This window comes from Lycorma delicatula, chromosome 5, assembly GCF_047948215.1.
Source record: "Lycorma delicatula isolate Av1 chromosome 5, ASM4794821v1, whole genome shotgun sequence".
Lineage (NCBI taxonomy): Eukaryota > Metazoa > Arthropoda > Insecta > Hemiptera > Fulgoridae > Lycorma > Lycorma delicatula.
Genome location: NC_134459.1, coordinates 1582107 through 1604018, shown reverse-complemented (window position 1 = coordinate 1604018; position 21912 = coordinate 1582107). Strand labels below are relative to the sequence as shown.

Below are 21912 nucleotides of genomic sequence, written 5' to 3'. Positions count from 1 at the left end.
TTTCAAGGGAACTATTTTGAAGGTGATAGAGTACATGTATAATTGGATTGTAAATAAAAAGTTTTTTTGAACCAGTCTCATTACTTTATTTACAAACCTCATATAACACTGTAGAACATGACATATTAAACTTCAAAAAGTTAAATGGTTTAACCTGAATGCAACTTGTTAGAAATAATGATACAATGCAAGTTAGACCTTGTTGCCACATACATGTTGTGCATCATATCCCAGAGTGTGACGTTAGCCATTCCAAAAAGTTTCCTAATAGCTCGTGAATGTTCAACCTCGTATTGGGGACAGACATAGAGGATGTGATCAACTGTATCATCAGTCCCACAATCCGGGTATTGATTCGAATCCACGTAATGAAACCCAGCCAAACTCGCCCGAAGGGCACCATGCCCAGAGAGAAACTGTGACATATTGATTGGGGGAAACCCATCTAATTACACCTACATTAGGAACTATAGAAAATATACCATGCGTATAGCAACCTGTTGCGGATTTGTCCCACCTGACTTGCCAAGACGCAAGGCCCCGGTCTTCAATCTCCTGCTTTCGTTCTGACGTCAGTAGGTTATTTACCTTGGAAATGTAGCATTACTTACGCTAAGTAGCCAAAATATATATTGGGTTGACACCAACTGTAACACAGAATGCCTCATGCGAGACTGTTCTATAACAGTTGGCCTGCAAACCATAACACATAAAAGTCAAGCGAACACATAAAAGTCAGACATATGAAGCATATAGCATAACAGCTTCGCTAACACCTTTGTAAAGGATATGCATGGTACGATAATTCAATCCCCAATCGGGATGGACGGATGGTGGAAAGCGGGATACCGCGGAACATACTGTCTTCCAGTGCCCAAGGTGGGAGGAAGACAGGATGATGATGTGGACGCGGTTGGGAGAGATTACCGCAGATAATATAGTGGAAGTAATGGTTCATGGTGAGCGGAACTGGTCAATAGTCAGTAAAGTAGTAGGGAACATCATCTGAAAGAAGTGGTAGATTGGTGAGAGGTGTTAGCATTAGGGTAGGGAGGACAGCCCCGTTCAGGATGGGTGGGATGCTCCAGCGCCCACCTTCAATAATTGAACGGAGATTGAATGGGGTCCTGGGGGGGGCAGAGATGCGATCTGGGGCCCCGGTAGGGAACCCCGGATTAGAGGCAGGCGCTTATTAGATCGAGACTCAGCCACTGGGGCGGGGGCGGGGGTTGTCAGAAATGGCATAGTCGGGTCTGGCATGGCCTCACAGGGAAGTAGAGGCAACTGACACTCTCAAAGCCGTGTTACACGGGATTGTGGATTGGGCCTTGAGAGAGAAGATCGCACAGCTATGGTAAGCCGGGGCATAGAAGGCAGCACTGGATAAAAATCAAGTTGTGTGCTGTGTGGCTCGAAGGATAAATCACAAGTCGTTGGGCGGTGCCTGCACTGAGCGAAGATTCTGCAACAAATAGGTGAACAGGCAGTCGACAATTGCTGGCAAGTGGCCCTCCAGCATGGTGCTGACTTGTTGGCCATCTCCAAACTCAACAAGAACTCAGTCGTGGATGACAGGTGGCTTCAGACAGTGTGACGCTTGCCTCGGCTTTCCGTTGCTGGTACACCACGTATCAACTCTGGGCGTGGTCTGGGATACGTTTGAACTGATACTGGAAAAGTGGTGGTTTTCTCTCGCTACAACTCCCCCAATACCGACATAGAGGCATATGTAGAATTTTTGGACCATCTTTTTGACTGCATCGCGGGGTTTCGAGGGCAGAGGATCACAGTCTTCGGGGATTTTAATGCCAAATCCTTGGCCTTTGCGGGCGTCCAACGGAACGCACGCAGTACTCATCTTGGTGATTTGGTCAATGCGTTTGACATAATACAGGGTGTCCCATATAAAACGCAACCCATCAATCACTCATCCATGAAATTTCAAAAGTCAAGCTTACTCCCCTACTCGTTACTGAAATGGACTCGTCCAATATCTGAACATCGCGGCGACGCAGTAGAACACTACCGATAGTAACAACAATGCAATCATAACGTTCAGTGTATTGCTAGAGACAAGATGGCGTTTTCGCTAGATGAACGTGATTTCATTGTAATGTCGTACTTGTAAGTACCCAGATAAACCAGCTCCTAACAAAACATCAGTATTAAGGTTAGTTGCAAAATTTAGAGAGACTGGTTCTGTTAATAACAAGGAACACAAAAGATCTGAGTCAGTGTTGAATACAGATACAGTCACTGAAATCAAAGACCGATTGATTACTCGCCACGCCAAATAAATCGATCAGTCGTTTGTCTGCTGAAATTAATTTGTCTAAATCAACTGTTCATCGGGCGACCAAACAATTACAATTACGACCTTATCGCATTCAAACGGTTCATCTACTTCTTGAGCCCGACAAAGAAAAACGGCTACAATATTGTCAACGGTTCCGTCGATTTCTGCGTGAGGGAATTAATGTTATGGATTCGTTATTTTTCACAGATGAAGCACGGTTTCATTTAGATGGCTACGTAAACAGCCAAAACAGTAGAATTTGGAGTGCTGAAAATCCCCACGTTTATCACGAAAAACAATCACACCCGCAGAAGTCGGGCGTGTGGTGCGCGATATCGCGGAAGAAAATAATCGGTCCTATTTTTTTCGAGTACACAATTAATGCAGAACGATATCAGGATATTTTATTTCAATTCATTGCACTCTTGGAAGAGGAATACAGTCTTTACTGGCTACAACATGACGGTGCGACATCGCACTACGCAGGTTCAACTTCTGATTTCGTTGGGGAATTCTTTGGTAATCGTGTTATCGGTCGATGCTTGTGGCTACCAAGATCTCCAGATTAGACTGCGGCAGATTTTTTTCTATGGGGGGTTACCTTAAAGAAAAAGCCTACAGCAACAAACCACGAACACTTGAAAGTCAATATTGAACAAGCTGTATTAAATATCCAGCCACAAACTTTGAAAAACATTTACTCTAAATGTAAGGTAATGGATGGTAATAATAAAAATTACACTTACATTTACACATGCCTTTTTATTATTTCAATACCTACCAATATAAGGTTGGGTAACTTTATTTAATTTCAAATTACTTGACATATACCGATCAGAAATCGCCAACTAATCAGAAAGAAATAACTAAATCATACTGTAATAAAATCACCATACCATTTAGATTCACTATTTTTTTAGACAAGTTTTCTTATAAATGACTCTGTAGTAATAGCAGTTTAATGAACAAAGATTTTTAAACCAGCAACAAAAAAAAAAAAAGTATAATAAAGAAAAAAATATTTTTTTATTACATACCTCTTTGGCAATCTGATCAAGCGCTTGATCCTCAGCCGAGTGTATTGTAGTAGTTCTTCTACCGGCGACTTGATTTTCCATCATTTTTATTTACAGTATAATATTAAATAAACCGATACGTATATATAAAGTGTACTTCAATAATTAATGAATATATTTAACAATATTACACAGGTACTTTTCAACATATACATGTATGTATTAACTATTACACATGTACAATATGTGAACGATACATACATGTATTAAAATGCTACTGTGTTTAACAAATGATGACCACTACATCCTGCAACAAAACAACAAATGCACTTATTAATTTATCGATTAGATAAATAATATTCTTTTTCATGATAAGATCTGAATAAAATATATAAAGAAAAAAAAAACACACACACACACACACAAAGAAAGATACATATACCAAAATCAGGCTATCTTCTTCAAATTTGTATTTTTAATTAATCCGTAACTTTTTTTTTATAACTCATTAAATTTCAGAAATAAAACTAAGCATTCATTCAACTTATTTTCTCTTTTTTTGGGGGCAAAAAATGCTTTCGTGTTACAATCACCCAAGTTAAAATAATAACAAAACTTCTCCGATATAAAAATATTAGCAAAATAGGGTTAAAACTAAGATAATAGGAATAAAATTCAAATAGTAAAAGAAACAAAACAATTAGGATAATACATGAAAAAATACAAATAACAAAATAATACAAACATTTTGGAGGGTTAAATCTTATTAAGCATATTAATTCTTTTTACAAGTAATAATTCCCGGTTTAGTACGTTCTTGTCATTTTTGAGGACGTGCCATATGTCCCTCAGCAATTTAGAGTTACGATGTAAGGCCGCATAGCATATGCAGTCCACAAGGATATGGTGCACAGTCAAACTGCAGTCGCATCAGACGCACAATGGTGTGCTCTCCGTTGACATCAGGTGTCTGTGAGTAGCCTTGGTATGTCCTAAACGCAATCAAAACAGAGGATTACTTCCTCTCGGCGAACTTTCCTGCATGATGAGTCCCTTGGCATCACAGTGATTTTTATATGTCAGAGTTTATTATTTGCTGTAGCAATCCGGTCAATCTTCAGACTTCTTCAAAATGTACTTTTAATGGAATTTATGAAATTGGTAGTTGTAACACGAGTGGAGAAAGACGGTTGGCTACATGTATCTTTAGCAGCAGAATCCGCACACTCGTTACCCATTCAAATTCTGGATTATTTTTTTCTCATTCATTATATTTTAGTTTAGATCAGTAAATCTAATATTTGCACTGTAAATTTAATAGTCATTTAATATTTTACAATTTAAAAAAAAACAAATGAAATAAAGATGTCGTGCATAAAGATTAATTCGGTTTACAAAAAATTATGCCGACAAATGAAGTAACTTTACTATTCAAAATTAATCTCAGAAGACAGGCTCGAAAACAAAAACCATTTTTTTTTAATAGACCAACAAAAGAGGGAAGAAAATAATTCCGGTTTTCAGCTTTATGTTTGTTTTGAAGGACTTCTATCGATATTGTGAATTTTTTCTCTTGGAATTTGATAGCTGTCACTATTATCATGCTTTAGAAGCAAACCGAGTGAAACTTTACATCGGTTAGTTTATGTCAATGAGTCCAAAAAAGGAACATTTTCAACTTTTTTATTTCAATAAAAGCAAAAAACTGCTGAGGCTCACAAAGAGATTCATGACGTTTATGGTATCGATCACTTAAAAGAAGCACATATCAAAAAATTCCATTCAGGAGATTTTTCACTCAAAAATGACCGTCATTCTGGTCGATCTACTTAAGTCAATGAAGACCAAATAAATGCCATATTTGAATCAGATTAACATTTTAACTGTGCAAGCGATCACAGAAAGGTTAAATGTATCGCACACAATGATTGAAAATTACACTGAATGTCTTGGACTTGTTTGCCTTGATGTTTGGATTCCGCACGAATCGAGAGGTTCACCGAGACCTTCACGATGAAGTCAAACCTTTTTTTGAAACAAATCAACACTGGTGATGATAAAGGAATAGTCTATAGTAACACCAATCACAAACAATCACGGTCCAAGCGTGATGAACCACATCAAAAGCTGAATCACATTAAAAAAACATCATGCCAGTGGGATTACAAAGTGTTTGTTGTGTATTTTGAGCTGCTTCAAGAAATCAATTCGGTTGTTTACTGTCAACAACTAATAAAACTGGAGAAAGCAATAAAAAGAAAAACAGCCAGAACTACCAAATTGCAAAGGAATGGATATTTCACAAAGACGATGCAAGGTCTCACCCATCTTTGGTAACTCATGGAAAATTATTGGTGCTCGGTCAGTAAGTGATCGTCTCATCTCCCCCATACAGCTCTGATTTTGCACCATCAGATTCATATTTGCAAAAACTCTGAATAGTAAAACTTTCACTAATGTTGATGCGACCTGAAATCTCACTCAGTTTAGTTTTTTTTCTGATAAGGATGAGAATCTCATGCTCTATGAGTGTGGAATCATGAAGTTACTAGAAAGATGGCAAAATGTAAAATATATAATTGATTAAAGTTCATAATAGGTATAAAAAAAGACTGAGTTTTATTTCACAATACAACATTTATTTATTTATTTCACAATACAAAACCCAGCATATGTACATTTTTTTTTTTTTAATGCATGTTTAAGCATTACTCTTCACCAAATTAACAGGTCTTTAGTATTTTGTAGGGGAAACAAATTCTTCTGGTTGTTCTACAGTAAGTTTTTTCTAGATACCTTAAATAAATTTTTTTATGAAAAATTATATTACCAACCTATATAAATAATTTTTAATATAAGTTAACACATTTTACCGATAGAATTTTTTTAAGTTTATATACACACATCTCTCTTGTAGATACTTTTTACATAATTTCCTTATTCATTTATAATCATTACTATTATTTTCTTTTTAATTAAGCTATAAAAAACTTTCAACGGGTAGACATACAACATTTGTTTTAGAAAATCACAAAAAATTAGTTTTTACTTAAGTTTCAATAAGATAAATCTTTTGCACATCATTTACATTTTTAATTTTAAGTAATGTAAAATACAGTTTTGTAAGTAATTTAATGATGAAAATTTTAATTTACAAACTAGTAACAATTTTTTTCCGAGATTAAATTAAGTATTAAAAAACTAGTAAACAATAAACCTTATTTTAACCTGAAGATTCTTCACAGGCATAATTATAACACAAGAAATTAATTTAATTAATTTGTAAGACTTGTAAGACTAATGTGACTGCAAAGTAAGTAAACTTAATTTAAAAAAATCACAGCATCAAAAACATATTACAAATCAAAAAAAAAAAAAAAACAAGTATACACTTCAATGTGATTAGACACAAAAGAATAAAAAATAAAATATTTATATTTTATTGGTCAGGGGGAAGAGAGGGCAGGAAAAGGACACTGATAAACAGAAAGAGAAAGATGAATAATAAAACAGAATAGCGTATACCACAAATATACCGGATAAACAATTAGTAGATATAACTTACAAAAACAGTTACAGTGTCACTACCTGTGAGTGAAACAACAAACTAACTTCTAAAACGGTATTTAAACATCACACTATTTAAAGGACATGTAAAAAAATTATCATTTCAAACTTATATAACGTTTTGTAATTAAAATTTTATAACATAAAAAAATAATTTTGTTTAAAAATCTTTAGACGATAAAAGATTTTCTTTAATCTAATTAGAATGTTTCATTAAGTAGTTATGTTTGTTCATTTTAACAGTATTTAAAATGTTATGCGTTTTACTTAACCTGCACATATATTAAAAATCAATTTCTGTATTTTTATAAAATCTTATGATGTCAAATAAAGTATAACAGATTTTGTTTGTGAATTAAAATAACATAAAATGGTTATTTATTAATAAAAATATTTCAAAACAAGATGTAACAACACAATTTGCTCTTATAACACAGAACTGTCCTAGATACACCGGAAGCTTTAACAGTATGAACACGATACAAAACTAGCAGAAAGCTGGATGTTGAAAATACATACAGTTTTTCTCAAATTAATAAAACATAAGAAAGCTCCTGATGAAAAAAGAAAAACTGCGATTTAAAATAGTTTGCAATATAAAAATTTAGACAATCGCTGAAAATAAAATTACAATTATAATAAATAGGAGCATAAGCATGTTTTCACAAAGTTTCTTGTGCTTTTAATCACTTTAACAATTGTGAAAATCTTTAATTAAATTAAATGTGCTAATCCATTAAATTTATTGATTTCATATAATAATATGAACCTAAAACCCAAAGAAGTTTATTCACTGTTTACAATGGAAACAAATTTTCAGAAGTTAGATTCTGCGACTTACGAACTGTGACTGCACACATTAGCAGAAGAAATTGCTTTCTTTAACAATTTAATTTCAACCTTCTACTTTGTTTTAAAAAATAAATTAGAAAAAAATAATGAACATATCTAGTATATTGTAAAATTTCCTTGTATAATTAGTTTTTATTTTTTTGGTTTATTTTTTGGTGCCGGGCAAGATTGTCTATACCAATAGATTCCTTCTTCTCCAATATCAATTAAGGGGGTGCAGGTCTAACTCTACCAGGTTTTCCATGCTGAAGATACCAGAATCTAAAGAGTGATGTATCTTTGTATCTGGTAAGGATACTGCTTTTGAGGTGATTGGTCGAGTTCAATTTCTGTACAGTGGCTATATAATAAGCCCCAAGATTTAAGATTTAAGACTTAGCTAAACTCGAGCCTCTCACTCTCCTCAATAATTATCATTTGATGCGAATGTATTTCTGCAAACGGCAATTTTCATTATAAATATTTAAGGGCCTGTCTTATTCATGTTAAGATTCATCTGTACCTTCTCAAAGCTCAATCATCCATCATGTTCCATTAGAGCACTTAAGTTATTTCACATGACGTTGCTGACTTACATTATGATTTTCTCTTACTCTTTCTATCTAATTCTATTACACTTCAGTTCAACACATTTATGTTTGACTCAATCGGAAAATAAAATTTGTCTTTCATAATCTACACTGTACTTCAACTTTTATAAATTTAGATACTATAATATTAAACTTAATTTCATAAATATCATCTACGTCCAATATACATATTATTTATCTCTCTCTCTTATATATATATATATATATATATATATATATATATATATATATGAGAGAGGGGTAGGGGAGTGTTGAGTGGGAGAGTGAAGAGAGGGGGAGAGACAGAGGAGCCCTAGAGATGAGAGTGAGGGAGAGATAGCAGATATATATATATAGCAGTTTCTCACAAGTAAAATGCAAAGAATTCATGACACCTTCTACAAAAAGAGTAGAAAAAAGGATCATATAAAAATAGGTCTGGAAACTTTTTGGGTTAAAGCTAACAAAAGATTTCATTCAGATTTCTGCTCTAAGGATAAAATAAAGCCTTGCTAAAATTCTTAAAACTTGAATCAAGAGTTAAATTAGATAGTTTTATATGGTATTGAACTGAAAAATTAAATAAAACAAGTTCCAACTATAATTTTTTTGAAAATCATTTTAAAACGAAAAACTGCTGTCACAAAGCACAACTTTTTTATTTTAAAGTACAATAACATTATTAAATTACTGGTAAACAAGTAAAATTTTGCACCAAAATTTATAGAGAATTTAATTCTGAGAAAATCTCTAACATCAACTGAAAATGAATTAGACTTTTAGTCAGGAGTTTTTGCATCTAAATTTCCTCACTAACTTCAAGACAGCCATTATAAAGTAATTTCTATCTCATTTACTAAAACCAATTTTTACAAAAAAATAAATAATAATAATACGCTTAATTATCTACGAAATAATCACTGGAGTTTCAATAACCGTATTACTTTTTACTGTAAAAAGTAATTACCTACAGAAGTTTTATAATAATGTGTGATATAGTATTATTGATGAGCAGATTAATGGACCATTTATTTATTTTTTTTATTATCGCTTCAGAGGAATATGTACTTCTGTTTCTTACAATATAATTTTCCATTACTCTTTTAGAAGACGTTCCATTACCGAGACAAACGGTTAGGACATAAAATCACTCACAGGTATCTCATGTCAGCAGAAAATGCACCGTTATGTGTACGATGCAGTCGCCGCTTAACTGTGTGACACATCTTTATGGATTGTACGTTATGTGGCCTTGCATCGTAAATTTAAATTACCCAGAAACATTTGTCAAATTTTGGGCAAAGATAAGGAGGTTTTAGACTGGATGTTTCTATTTTTACAACGTCTTAGTATTACACGTAAAATTTAATATTTTTGTAAAATCATACATATTTTGTACCGGGAAGAGTTTTTTTAATGCAGCTGTTTTTTCTTTCAATCGTTATAATTTTTACATTAGTTTTTCATTCTGTTATGCGAGAAGGGGCCCTTACAACCCGCTTGGACTTTGTTAAATTTTATATTTTTGTGTTTCTTTTTAAATAAATTTAGCTTATTGTTAAATTCAAACTGAAATATTAATCGTAAGTTTTTTTTTGCGATATTCTATCTGTGTTATTTATAGTAAGTTTAAATTTTTAATACTTAGTTTTTTCTTTTGTTATAAGTTTATTCCGAGCAATGATAACTCAAAAGCGGGAAAAGGCTTCCCATCATTTTTGTCAAGAAGTTGGGAGTTACCAACAACCGATCGGGCAAGGTGAACCAATTAATCGGTCTCCTAAGTCACTGTCCTAACATTAATAGATCACTTATTTGCGGGGGTCGTATGAAATCATTAGTATGTATAACAAAATTTAATCGTAAAAGAATAATTTTCAACACAGTTCAAATTATAAAAAGCAATCCTGATATATTAAGAAGATCCAGACAGTAATTTTAAACAGAGTAGAATATCGTGTAAATAGTGAAAGAGAATATTTTGAACGATTATTGTAATAGTAAGTTACAAAACATTTTATTTATTTATATATTTTTAATAATTATTTTTTGTTTCAACATATTTTCAATTATTGAAATGAGTCTTGTAATAGTACAGTAATTTTTTATTACATTACAATCCGTCTTGTTTTTTTAATAAAAGTCAAACTTCTTAAACTCTTCACGTTAATTTAACATTAACTGATTTTCTCAGAATTAAAACTCTCTTAAATTATTTTAACAAAATTTTAGGTTAACGGTAATTAAATATTAAAACTAAAAAACTGTGTTTTACAAGAGCTTTTATAAAATTTACTAGAAACAAAGTTGCGGGTACTGTTTGAAACCGTGAAATTTATCCTTAATTTAAGTTCTCAGAACTTCAATAAGGTTTCAGTTTACTCTTTAAGCAAAATCAGGACAGAAATGTTCACAAGCTATAATATGAAAATGAAGAGTTTCTGAATCCACATTTATACAATCCTTTTTTTATTTTTTACCGGTAGAAAAATGTCCTGAAATTCTTTCCACTGCTTTGGGAACGTTTCTGTATAATTCATTAAAATTAATTATTTAAACCGCTAAGATAATAATAGTAAGATTGTTATATCACAATTACAAAAAAAAGGAAATACATACAATCGCTTTATTATTTAAGCGAAAATAAAATTTATGATAAAGTGAATTTAGTATTTATGCTTTTAGAACTAAAAATAATTAAAAATACCGCAAAGAAAAGAAAAAGATAGACAAATACTGAAAAGGTATATATAAATAAATATATATATATACATACACAAAGAAAACACTTCATTAATAATAAAAAAAAAATTCAAAATATTACAAAAACAAACACATTTCCAAAATAATCTTACTCAAAATCTTAGTAAACTACACAAAACAATCAAGTTTAAAAATAAATAACTTTTTAATCATAGAAATAAACAAATTGATAGTAAAAAAATATTTCAAATACAAATTTCAATATGTAATTCAATACACCACTGAAAAAAAAATCAATTTACTTTGACCTACACACACACAACACACTACCAAGAAATACATAGATAGGCCTCTTTAATTAAAATTTCTAACTGTTTCAGGCTGTAACTATGTTTTATATTGTAATATATATATATATGTTACCCAAAAGTTCGGGCAATTTGAGTTTCGCGCACGAACCATTACTGGTCCGACCTGCTGCCACCTTTCAAAGAGTGGCTCTCTTTGTGAATCAGTAACCAACAGCTGCGATGGTGAGAGGCTGCATTGTTAACTTTCGTGCGGTAAAATAACATTGGGTTTTACTGCTTCGGCGAAGTTCTAAATGGCAGATTTTAAACGGCAATGAACCCGCATCAAATTTTGCTTCATGCATAAAAAAACCGGTGCAGAAACCCACGCTTGTGGAAGCGTTTGGTAATAATGCGATGAATAAAATTAAAACTTTTTTGCAGTACAAACAATTCAAAGATGGCGAACGACAGTCGATGACGATGATCATTCAGGAAGACCATCAACAAGCGCAACACCGGAAAACATCGCGAAAGTGCGAGAGGCTATTGTTGCAGATCATAGAAAAACAATCCATGATGTTTGTGCAATCTTACAAACGTCATACGGGTCCGTGCAACGCATCTTGTCGGGCAATTTGAACATGAGACGCATCGCTGCAAAATTAGTACAGAGACTGTCGAACAGCGACCAGAAACAAAATCGCGTAACTGTCTGTAGCGAATTGAAAAATTCAGCAAGAGATGACGCTAACTTCATCTCGAACATCATAACCGGTGATGAGACATGGGTGTACGGGTATGACCCTGAAACTAAGGAGCCGTCGTCGCAGTGGAAGTCGCCAAGTTCACCGCGGCTAAAAAAAGTACGCCAAGTTCACAGCAACGTGAAGTCCACGATGATTGTTTTTTTCGACATCAAAGGCATTATCCATAAGAAATTTGTTCCTCTTGGTCAAACCGTCAATGGGATGTTCTATTGTGAAGTTTTAAAGCGGTTACGTGAAAGCATTAGGCCCAAACGTTCAGATCTGTGGGGTAACAACTACTAAGTTCTGCACCATGACAACGCGCCCGCGCACCATCGCTAGCCGTTTGGAATTTCTTGGCTTCCAAAAAGACGGTAGTGATTCCCCACCCACTCTATTCGCCTGATCTTGCCCCGTGTGACTTTCCGAAAATAAAATTTCAATCGAAAGGCCGTCGTTTTAACACAATTGAGGAGATTCAGGAAGAAACGCAGAACGTGCTTCGAACAGTTACAGCTGCAGACTTCCGGAGATGCATGGAATCATGGGGAAAACGCTGGGATCACTGTATCAATGCCCAAGGGGATTACTTTGAAGGAGATAGTGGAAGTTATGGTAAGCTATTTTATTTTTATGGTAAAATTCCCCGAACTTTTGGGTAGCACCTCGTGTCTATATATATATATATATATATATATATATATATATATATATATATATATATATATATATATATGTGTGTGTGTGTGTGTGTACATGTGTTGTGTTTTAAAAATAGAATAAACATGTTATAAGGAATAATGAAAGCATTATGTTAGGCAAATATTATATTTGTTACTAATGTAGTTTACAAATTTAATTTAAATAAATTACAGATAGATAACAAAAATATTTTTACAAAATCTTATTACAAGATTATTTATTACTTTCAATAATACATCAAAATCATATTGAGAGTGTGGTTTGAATGTTTTTTCTGACCGTAAAACAGCAAACAACTGCACGATCACATAGTTTAGCATATCGCATGCTAGTAACAGAATATGATCATTTCACTAAATTTTATTATTCAGTGCTTACCGCTTCCTTTTTTTTTTTTATAATAATTTAACACAGTTTCGTTAAGATATCTGCTTTTTCAGAGAATCCGAATATGACTTCTTAATAAAAAAATAAAGTAATAATAAAACATTAAAATCTATGACGTAAATGTTAATTACTCGAGTCATTAATAATAAAAATAAGAATTACAACTGCTGCTACTTCAAACAGTTGAAAAATAATGAAACCAATATTTTGCCACCGTAATAAAATTTACGGTAATTTTTAATTGTAAATTACAATTTTTTGAAAGATTTAAATTAAATGTAAAAATCAATCGATGGATTTGAATTTTCAATTGGAATTACTGATAATCTATATTTTTCCAAATTTGAGATTTAAATTTAAATTTGATTTATTGTCTAAAACAGAAAATTTGTTTAATCTTCCTTATATAATAAAATTTGATCTGTATTTAAATGTTACTGGAAGACTTTTTTCTTTATTACATATGCATCATAGGAGGCATCCTTTAACATCTTTAAACTCTGCTTTATTTAGTAGGAGGCAAGAAACAGCAAAATCCTCTTATATCCCTTTACCCGTACTTTTTTAAGTATCCTTCATAATTACCTTCATAATTACTTCATAAGAGAATCTGATCACTTATTTTGGTAAAAACTGTTCATACTATTAATACCTCAGGTTTTACGAGATCTCTTACGAAAGGAAATCTTTCATTTCCTTACATACATTTAATAAATAAATCACAAAATTAAAGTTGTTACTAATAAAACTTCATTCGTGTTTTGATTTATAAAAACACGATGAAATCTGTTCATTTACAAAACATATGAAAAAATATGTTGTCAAGTTTTGTATTTTGTCTTCTTTTTTTGTTTAGCCTCTGAAACCACCATAAGGTATTACTTCAGAGGATGAATGAGATTGATATGTATGAATGTAAATGAAGTGCGGTCTTGCACAGTCTCAGGTCGACCGTTACTGAGATGTGTGGTTAATTGAAACCCAACCGCCAAAGAACACCGGTATCCACGATCTAGTATTCAAATCTATATAAAGTATTTTTGTCTTGCACTATTATTTTACCAGTGTCAATAGAGTAATGAAAAATTAAGACATAGATAATTTAAAAAAATAAATTATAGACATATATACATGCACCAAGGCGGATGAGGTCACACAACTACTAGAAATGGTAATGAGGGAATGGCTTAAAAAATGCCACCAAAAGTAAAAATAGGCTGAAAAATCAAAACAAACCGTGTTGGTTTTGCCAACAATTTGGCACTGCTAACAAACGAATTTACAAATCAACTCGTTGACTGCAAAACTTACCCTGGAGCAGACATTGATAGCGACCATAATTCGGTGATAATGAAATGTAGATTGGGGTTTAAAAACCTGAAGAAAAGGTGTCAGATGAATCGGTGGAATTTAGAGAAGCTTGAAGAAGAGGAGGTAAAGAAGATTTTTGAGGAGGACATCGCAAGAGGTCTGAGTAAAAAAGATAAGGTAGAAAATGTAGAAGAAGAATGAGAGAATGTTAAAAAGGAAATTCTTAAATCAGCAGAAGCAAACTTAGGCGGAATAAAGAGAACTGGTAGAAAACCTTGGGTTTCAGATGATATATTGCAGCTGATGGATGAACGTAGAAAATATAAGAATGCTAGTGATGAAGAAAGTAAAAGGAACTATCGGCAATTAAGAAATGCTATAAATAGGAAGTGCAAACTAGCGAAAGAAGAGTGGATTAAAGAAAAGTGTTCAGAAGTGGAAAGAGAAATGAACATTGGTAAAATAGACGGAGCATACAGGAAAGTTAAGGAAAATTTTGGGGTACATAAATTAAAATCTAATAATGTGTTAAACAAAGATGGTACACCAATATATAATACGAAAGGTAAAGTCGATAGATGGGTGGAATATATTGAAGAGTTATACGGAGGAAATGAATTAGAAAATGGTGTTATAGAGGAAGAAGAAGAAGTTGAGGAGGATGAAATGGGAGAAACAATACTGAGATCTGAATTTAAGAGAGCATTAAAAGATTTAAATGGCAGAAAGGCTCCTGTAATAGACGGAATACCTGTAGAATTACTGCGCAGTGCAGGTGAGGAAGCGATTGATAGATTATACAATATGGTGTGTAATATTTATGAAAATGGGGAATTTCCATCAGACTTCAAAAAAAGTGTTATAGTTATGATACCAAAGAAAGCAGGGGCAGATAAATGTGAAGAATACAGAACAATTAGTTTAACTAGTCATGCATAAAAAATCTTAACTAGAATTTTATACAGAAGAATTGAGAGGAGAGTGGAAGAAGTGTTAGGAGAAGACCAATTTGGTTTCAGGAAAAGTATAGGGACAAGGGAAGCAATTTTAGGGCTCAGATTAATAGTAGAAGGAAGATTAAAGAAAAACAAACAAACATACTTGGCATTTATAGACCTAGAAAAGGCTTTCGATAACGTAGACTGGAATAAAATGTTCAGCATTTTAAAAAAATTAGGGTTCAAATACAGAGATAGAAAAACAATTGCTAACATGTACAGGAACCAAACAGCAACAGTAACAATTGAAGAACGTAAGAAAGAAGCCGTAATAAGAAAGGGAGTCCGACAAGGATGTTCCCTATCTCCGTTACTTTTTAATCTTTACATGGAACTAGCAGTTAATGATGTTAAAGAACAATTTAGATTCGGAGTAACAGTACAAGGTGAAAAGATAAAGACGCTACGATTTGCTGATGATATAGTAATTCTAGCAGAGAGTAAAAAGGATTTAGAAGAAACAATGAACGGCATAGATGAAGTCCTACGCAAGAACTATCGCATGAAAATAAACAAGAACAAAACAAAAGTAATGAAATGTAGTAGAAATAACAAAGATGGACCGCTGAATGTGAAAATAGGAGGAGAAAAGATTATGGAGGTAGAAGAATTTTGTTATTTGGGAAGTAGAATTACTAAAGATGGACGAAGCAGGAGCGATATAAAATGCCGAATAGCACAAGCTAAACGAGCCTTCAGTAAGAAATATAATTTGTTTGCATCAAAAATTAATTTAAACATCAGGAAAAGATTTTTGAAAGAGTATGTTTGGGGTGTCGCTTTATATGGAAGTGAAACTTGGACGATCGGAGTATCTGAGAAGAAAAGATTAGAAGCTTTTGAAATGCGGTGCTATAGGAGAACGTTAAAAATCAGACGGGTGGATAAAGTGACAAATGAAGATGTATTGCAGCAAATAGAAGAAGAAAGAAGCATTTGGAAAAATACAGTTAAAAGAAGAGACAGACTTATAGACCACATACTAAGGCATCCTGGAATAGTCACCTTAATATCGGAAGGACAGGTAGAAGGGAAAAATTGTGTAGGCAGGCCACGTTTGGAATATGTAAAACAAATTGTTAGGGATGTAGGATGTAGGGGGTATACCGAAATGAAACGACTAGCACTAGATAGGGAATCTTGGAGAGCTGCATCAAACCAGTCAAATGACTGAAGACAAAAAAAAAAAACAAACGACATCAACAAAGTTCGAAGTTAATAACATGCAATTAAAATTGTCCTAAAAATATCACTTGAAAAGACAGAAATTAAGCCCACAAAACCAACACGATTAAAAAAAGTAAACATAAATGGTAATAAATTCAAAATAGTAACCCATTTAAATACCTCGAACAAATAATAACAAACAACCTAAATGAAAAAACCTTGATTCAAATACAAAGAAACAAACTAACTAAAGCTGAAAAATTAACCTGGTACGCTTGCAATAAAAAAATGTCCATTAATAAACACAAAAATAAGACACTACAACACAGTTATAAAACCAGAAGCCACTTATGCAGCAGAAACACTCTACCACCTGAACAAACAATCAAACACAGACTTCAGAAAATCAAAAGAAGAACTGGAAGGACCTGCATCGATAAAAAGTACCAGAAAGACAGGCAGTGGTGGATTGTGCCCAACAAATTCATTTACAAAGAGTTAGAACCCGTCACTGATATCACGCATCGGAGGAGAACTAAGATTTTTTGCACATGTCATGACGATGCAAGATTCAACCTTCTGAAACCGCTAGTACAGTAGAATCTTGACTTGAAAAACACCAAGACAAGATGCACAGGTTTCAGAGAAATAAGAGAGGATCTGAAGGAAATTGGCCTTTATCAGAAGACACCACAGATGACAAAATTAAACAAGAAAATCAATATAAAAACACTCGCTTCACACTCACAAAAAAACACAATACGAACATTTTCTAAACTAGAAAGGGCAGAAAGATCAGAATGTATGAAAAAGTACTGGGAGGACTGCAAGGCCCAAACACTCCTATCGTAGAGACTTGGATAATGGACCGACTAAAGTGATCCTATGTAGTTTAAAAGATAATAATAAATATATATAAGTTTAATAACAACAAATTTAGAAAATGTTCAAGAATAAAAAGTGACAGCTGAAAAATTCTGACATTCTTTTTTAATAACAAAAAAAAAAATTTAATTAATATCATGGTATGAAAATAAATGTCAAAGAAACAAATGTAATGAAAATAAATGACAGTAGGCAAACAAATGTCTTTTCAAAAAAAAAATTATGTAAAAGATTGAAGGATAAAAAATAAATATCTTGCATATTAAAAAAATATTTCCAATCCATGTGAGCGTTCTACTGAACAGATAGAGTTTATTTTTTTTTATTCTGCTCAGAATGACTCAAAGATCAAATGGGTTGGCGGTGAGAAGTGTTATAAACAGAATTGGTTTTACACAGAGTTTTATAAATATATAACATTATTTTTTAATAGCAATGCTGTGGAGTAGCACGGGTCCATTAGATTTTTAGCTGATTTTTAAAAATATATAACTTTATAAAAATAATACTGGAGAACAGTAAGGCGCCACTGGTTTATTGTAAATAAAAGGTGAGTGAGACTTAAATAAACGTTATATCTGCCATGTATTTTACTCTTTTATTTTATCTATTTCAGAAATAACAGAATGATACCCAATTACAGTTTCTTGATGTTAGATGAATTTTATATTGTAAAAATAAACTCCAAGGTTTTGGAATCCAAACCCAAAACCTTCCAGATTACAGGCAGAAACACTACCGCTCTGCCATGGAGGTTGACGGAATGAAACAAAGATTATGAGACATGGGTGTTAAACAAAAGAGAACAAAAAAAAAGCTAGAAAAAATGTTTTACATGTAGTCATGAAGAAGGTCAGAGATAATTTAATAGACAGACCAGATTAAAAATGAAAAAGTAATGGGGAAATTGAATGAAAGCAAAAGTTTAATATTTTCAGAATATTAAATCTAGAGTACAGATAGGGTGCTCAACATGAGAAGAGGGATACATAAAACAATCTATAGAAAGTGCAAAAAACAGAGGAGTACAACTGAAAGAGTAAAAAATTATAGATGATCTATAAAGAAATGGTAGCTACCAAAAAATCAAAAGTTTTAGCTGAAAATAGATGGAATGAGAACGCTGACATGGTAGAAGAGAACTTAGCTCAGCTCAGACAGCTGTATGTGATGAAAATGATAATATATCGCAGATAAAAAAATTGCCTGATATGACGATGTAAAGGTTTTTTTTTTATAATGGCAAAGTCTTAATTATAAGCTGCTTCACCTGTCTCTCTTTTTCTTTTTTTTTCCAGTTTAGCCTCCGGTAACTACCGTTTAGATAATTCTTCAGAGGATGAATGAGGATGATATGTACGAGTGTAAATGAAGTGTAGTCTTGTACATTCTCAGTTCGACTGTTCCTTAGATGTGTGGTTAATTAAAACCCAACCACCAAAGAACACCGGTATCCACGATCTATTATTCAAATCCGTGTAAAAATAACTGGCTTTACTAGGACTTGAACGCTGTAACTCTCGACTTTCCAAATCGGCTGATTTGGAAAGACGCGTTAACCACTAGACCAACCCAATGGGTTGCTTCACCCGTCTACACAGCGAATACCAAACTTTGAGACATTTTTGGATTTTTTCTACCTAATTAAGCGAGATCTAAACACCAATGTTTTGAATTTTTTATCATCGTTTTATACTGATTTGTAATACAGGTCGACACATGTGCAGTATAAATAATTTTGAAAATTCAATTTTTACAGAAAAGTTTGCACTTTTTATACTAAAAAAAAAAAATCTGTGATTGCAAACTTTATAAAACAGATAACCTACTTACAAAAAAAAATTAAATTTTACGTTTTATCGACAGTGTAGCTAAGTAAAACCACATAAATTTTATAATTTTAGTGAAGTTAATTAATTAAATTAAGCTACACCTCATTTATTTTAAATACACAGATAAAAAATTTAGTTAAGCTTTTGCAGTACCTAACCTTCAATAATTTAAAGTAATTAATATTTAAAATTTCTTCCTTGGATAACAATTAATTAAATTCACGATACAAATACTAACATACACAATGAAAATTTTTTCAAACGTGCAATTTAATCGATCCAATTTATATGACAAGTAAAATCATTATTCAGAATAAGGCAGACATGCATTTTATCCTCATTTTAAACATATTCCACAAATAACACTGGTTGTATTCTGTTCTAAACAAAGTAAAAATAAACAAAAATGTAAAAAACTAATGTGGACACCACATGACTTCCTTATACAAATATTAAATTAGATATACACATCTTTTTAAAATGAAAAGTATAAAAAATTTTATTTCATTAATAACTTCTGATATTTTATCATAATTTTTTTTTATTGTTATTATTATTTATCGTAGATTAATAAATCAATATATTAAATTAAAAAGAAAAAAAAGGAATGAAGTTTGATTCAAACCGATGTGCCTTCCCCTTATAAGATCCAAATTTTTCATTAATTAAAATTTCATTTCGTTATAATTCTGGAACCAATCAAAGTAAGTACCACTTATGATAAATTATTGCAAAGAATGTGGGCTTATTACTGCAGCTAAGAAAAAGTACAAAATCCAATTTTTTTTGGATTTTGGGCTTTTTTGGACACTTTTGGTTCAGTTGATTGCAATCAAAAGGGGAGGTGCACAACTTGATGTTATAGCAGTCCTAAATCCAAAATTTCAACATCCTATGGCTAATCATTTTTGAGTTATGCAAGATACATACATATGTATGTATCCAAAACTAGTCAAAATGGGGATTCAGGGATCGTCAAAATGGATATTTTTGTTGACATGCTCTAATGTTATACCAGTCATTACGTTTTAATTTTTTTTACTAAATATTATTTTTATTTAAGACATTATATAACACAGTTAATACAGTAAAAAATTTATTTCTTAATATTATTTCAAAAATTTATGTAAAAAAGTGTACATATTAAACAATAAACTGGACCAAATGTTTTTAACTTTTTTAAATTTCCGATCACACCTACAGCAATCCACTATGACCAAATTTCTACTGAACACTATTTAAAGATTTTTGAGCGGTTTAAATATCAGCTTATATGTATATCTGCTATCACAGCAGCAGTAGAAGCCAGGTGGTAAGCATTCCAATCTCATAATTAAAAGGTCTCAGGTTATAGTCTGTCATTTTTTAATTTTAATTTTTTTTTTACATAGACACAAATGTAAATGATTTTTTGTTATATCTTGTTTGTTTTAAAGAAAAAGTTCGGTACTTACATATTAACGCCACCGCAGCTACAACTTTATTTAAAAACAAATTAGTAAATCGGATTTCAGTGGAAAATGGGCGGGATATAGAGTTTAACATAGATTCAAAACAGTCTCTTTACTAATTTTAATAAATGGTTAAGGTTATTTATATTTATTTATTTTATAAATATAATTTAACCAAACTTAACCTACGCTCGCTAACCTTGACTAATTAACAGGAGTGTTTTGATTATTTAAATAACAAATAATTGCAATAATTACTGAATTTATTAAATAAATACTCGAAACATTGCGGTGTTAATTAGTCAAGGTTAGCGAGCATAGGTTAAGTTTGGTTAAATTATATTTATAAAATAAAAAAATATAAATAACCATTTATTAAAATTAATAAAGAGACTGTTCATTTTCCACCGAAATCCGATTGACTACTTTGTTTTTAAATAAAGCTGTAGCTGCAGTGGCATTAATATGTAAGTACCAAATGTTCTTTTAAAAAATACTACAATTACATTTTATATTTCTAATTAATACAAAATTGAATTAATTTCACACAGCATTGTATAATTTTGCAGTTTTGCCATATGTTTCTACAATACCTCGAGCACCAATAAACCAGTTTAAAAGAAAAATTGGATATTATTTATACCTACCTCTGAGCATTATTGACAGTTAAACTGTTTATTTATTTATCAACGGAAAGACATGATAATCGATTGACTTGAATGCAAAAATAAATAATAAGATAAGCAAAAGCAAAACATACATAAGATGCAATCAGTAACAATAAATTAGTTGTAAATAAACAAATCCACAAAGAAAACAGGGCATAGTAATACACTGCAAAAATTTAAATGTTCTTTTCAGCTGATAGCCACTACCACAAAAGAAATCATGGAGCAGACAGACCGAGTTACACAGTCTGTGAAGTCGTGGAATAGTAGTTTGCAGCTCATAACTAGAACACACACAATGCTGAACAGATGTGATGAACTAGTCCGACATGGAATTCTGATATTAAGCAGTTTAGGACAGTCCACCTTGCTGATAAGCTCTACGGAGAATCATATCGTGCAACTACTGCCTCATCAGCAATGGCTCCAACCCCAGGATCTCCCCCATGGCACCTAGTGGTATGGACCA

General features: G+C 32.2%; 1 protein-coding gene across 1 annotated transcript in view; it reads right to left on the bottom strand.

The window, feature by feature from the left end:
- The window catches only part of LOC142324633 (uncharacterized), a 287954-nt gene that overhangs the window by 9616 nt on the left and 256426 nt on the right, over window positions 1-21912 (bottom strand). Inside the window, exon 5 of the mRNA XM_075365484.1 lies at window positions 3334-3619. Coding sequence (XP_075221599.1) covers window positions 3579-3619 — 41 coding nt within the window. The 3' untranslated portion in view covers window positions 3334-3578. The remainder of the gene's footprint in view (window positions 1-3333; window positions 3620-21912) is intronic.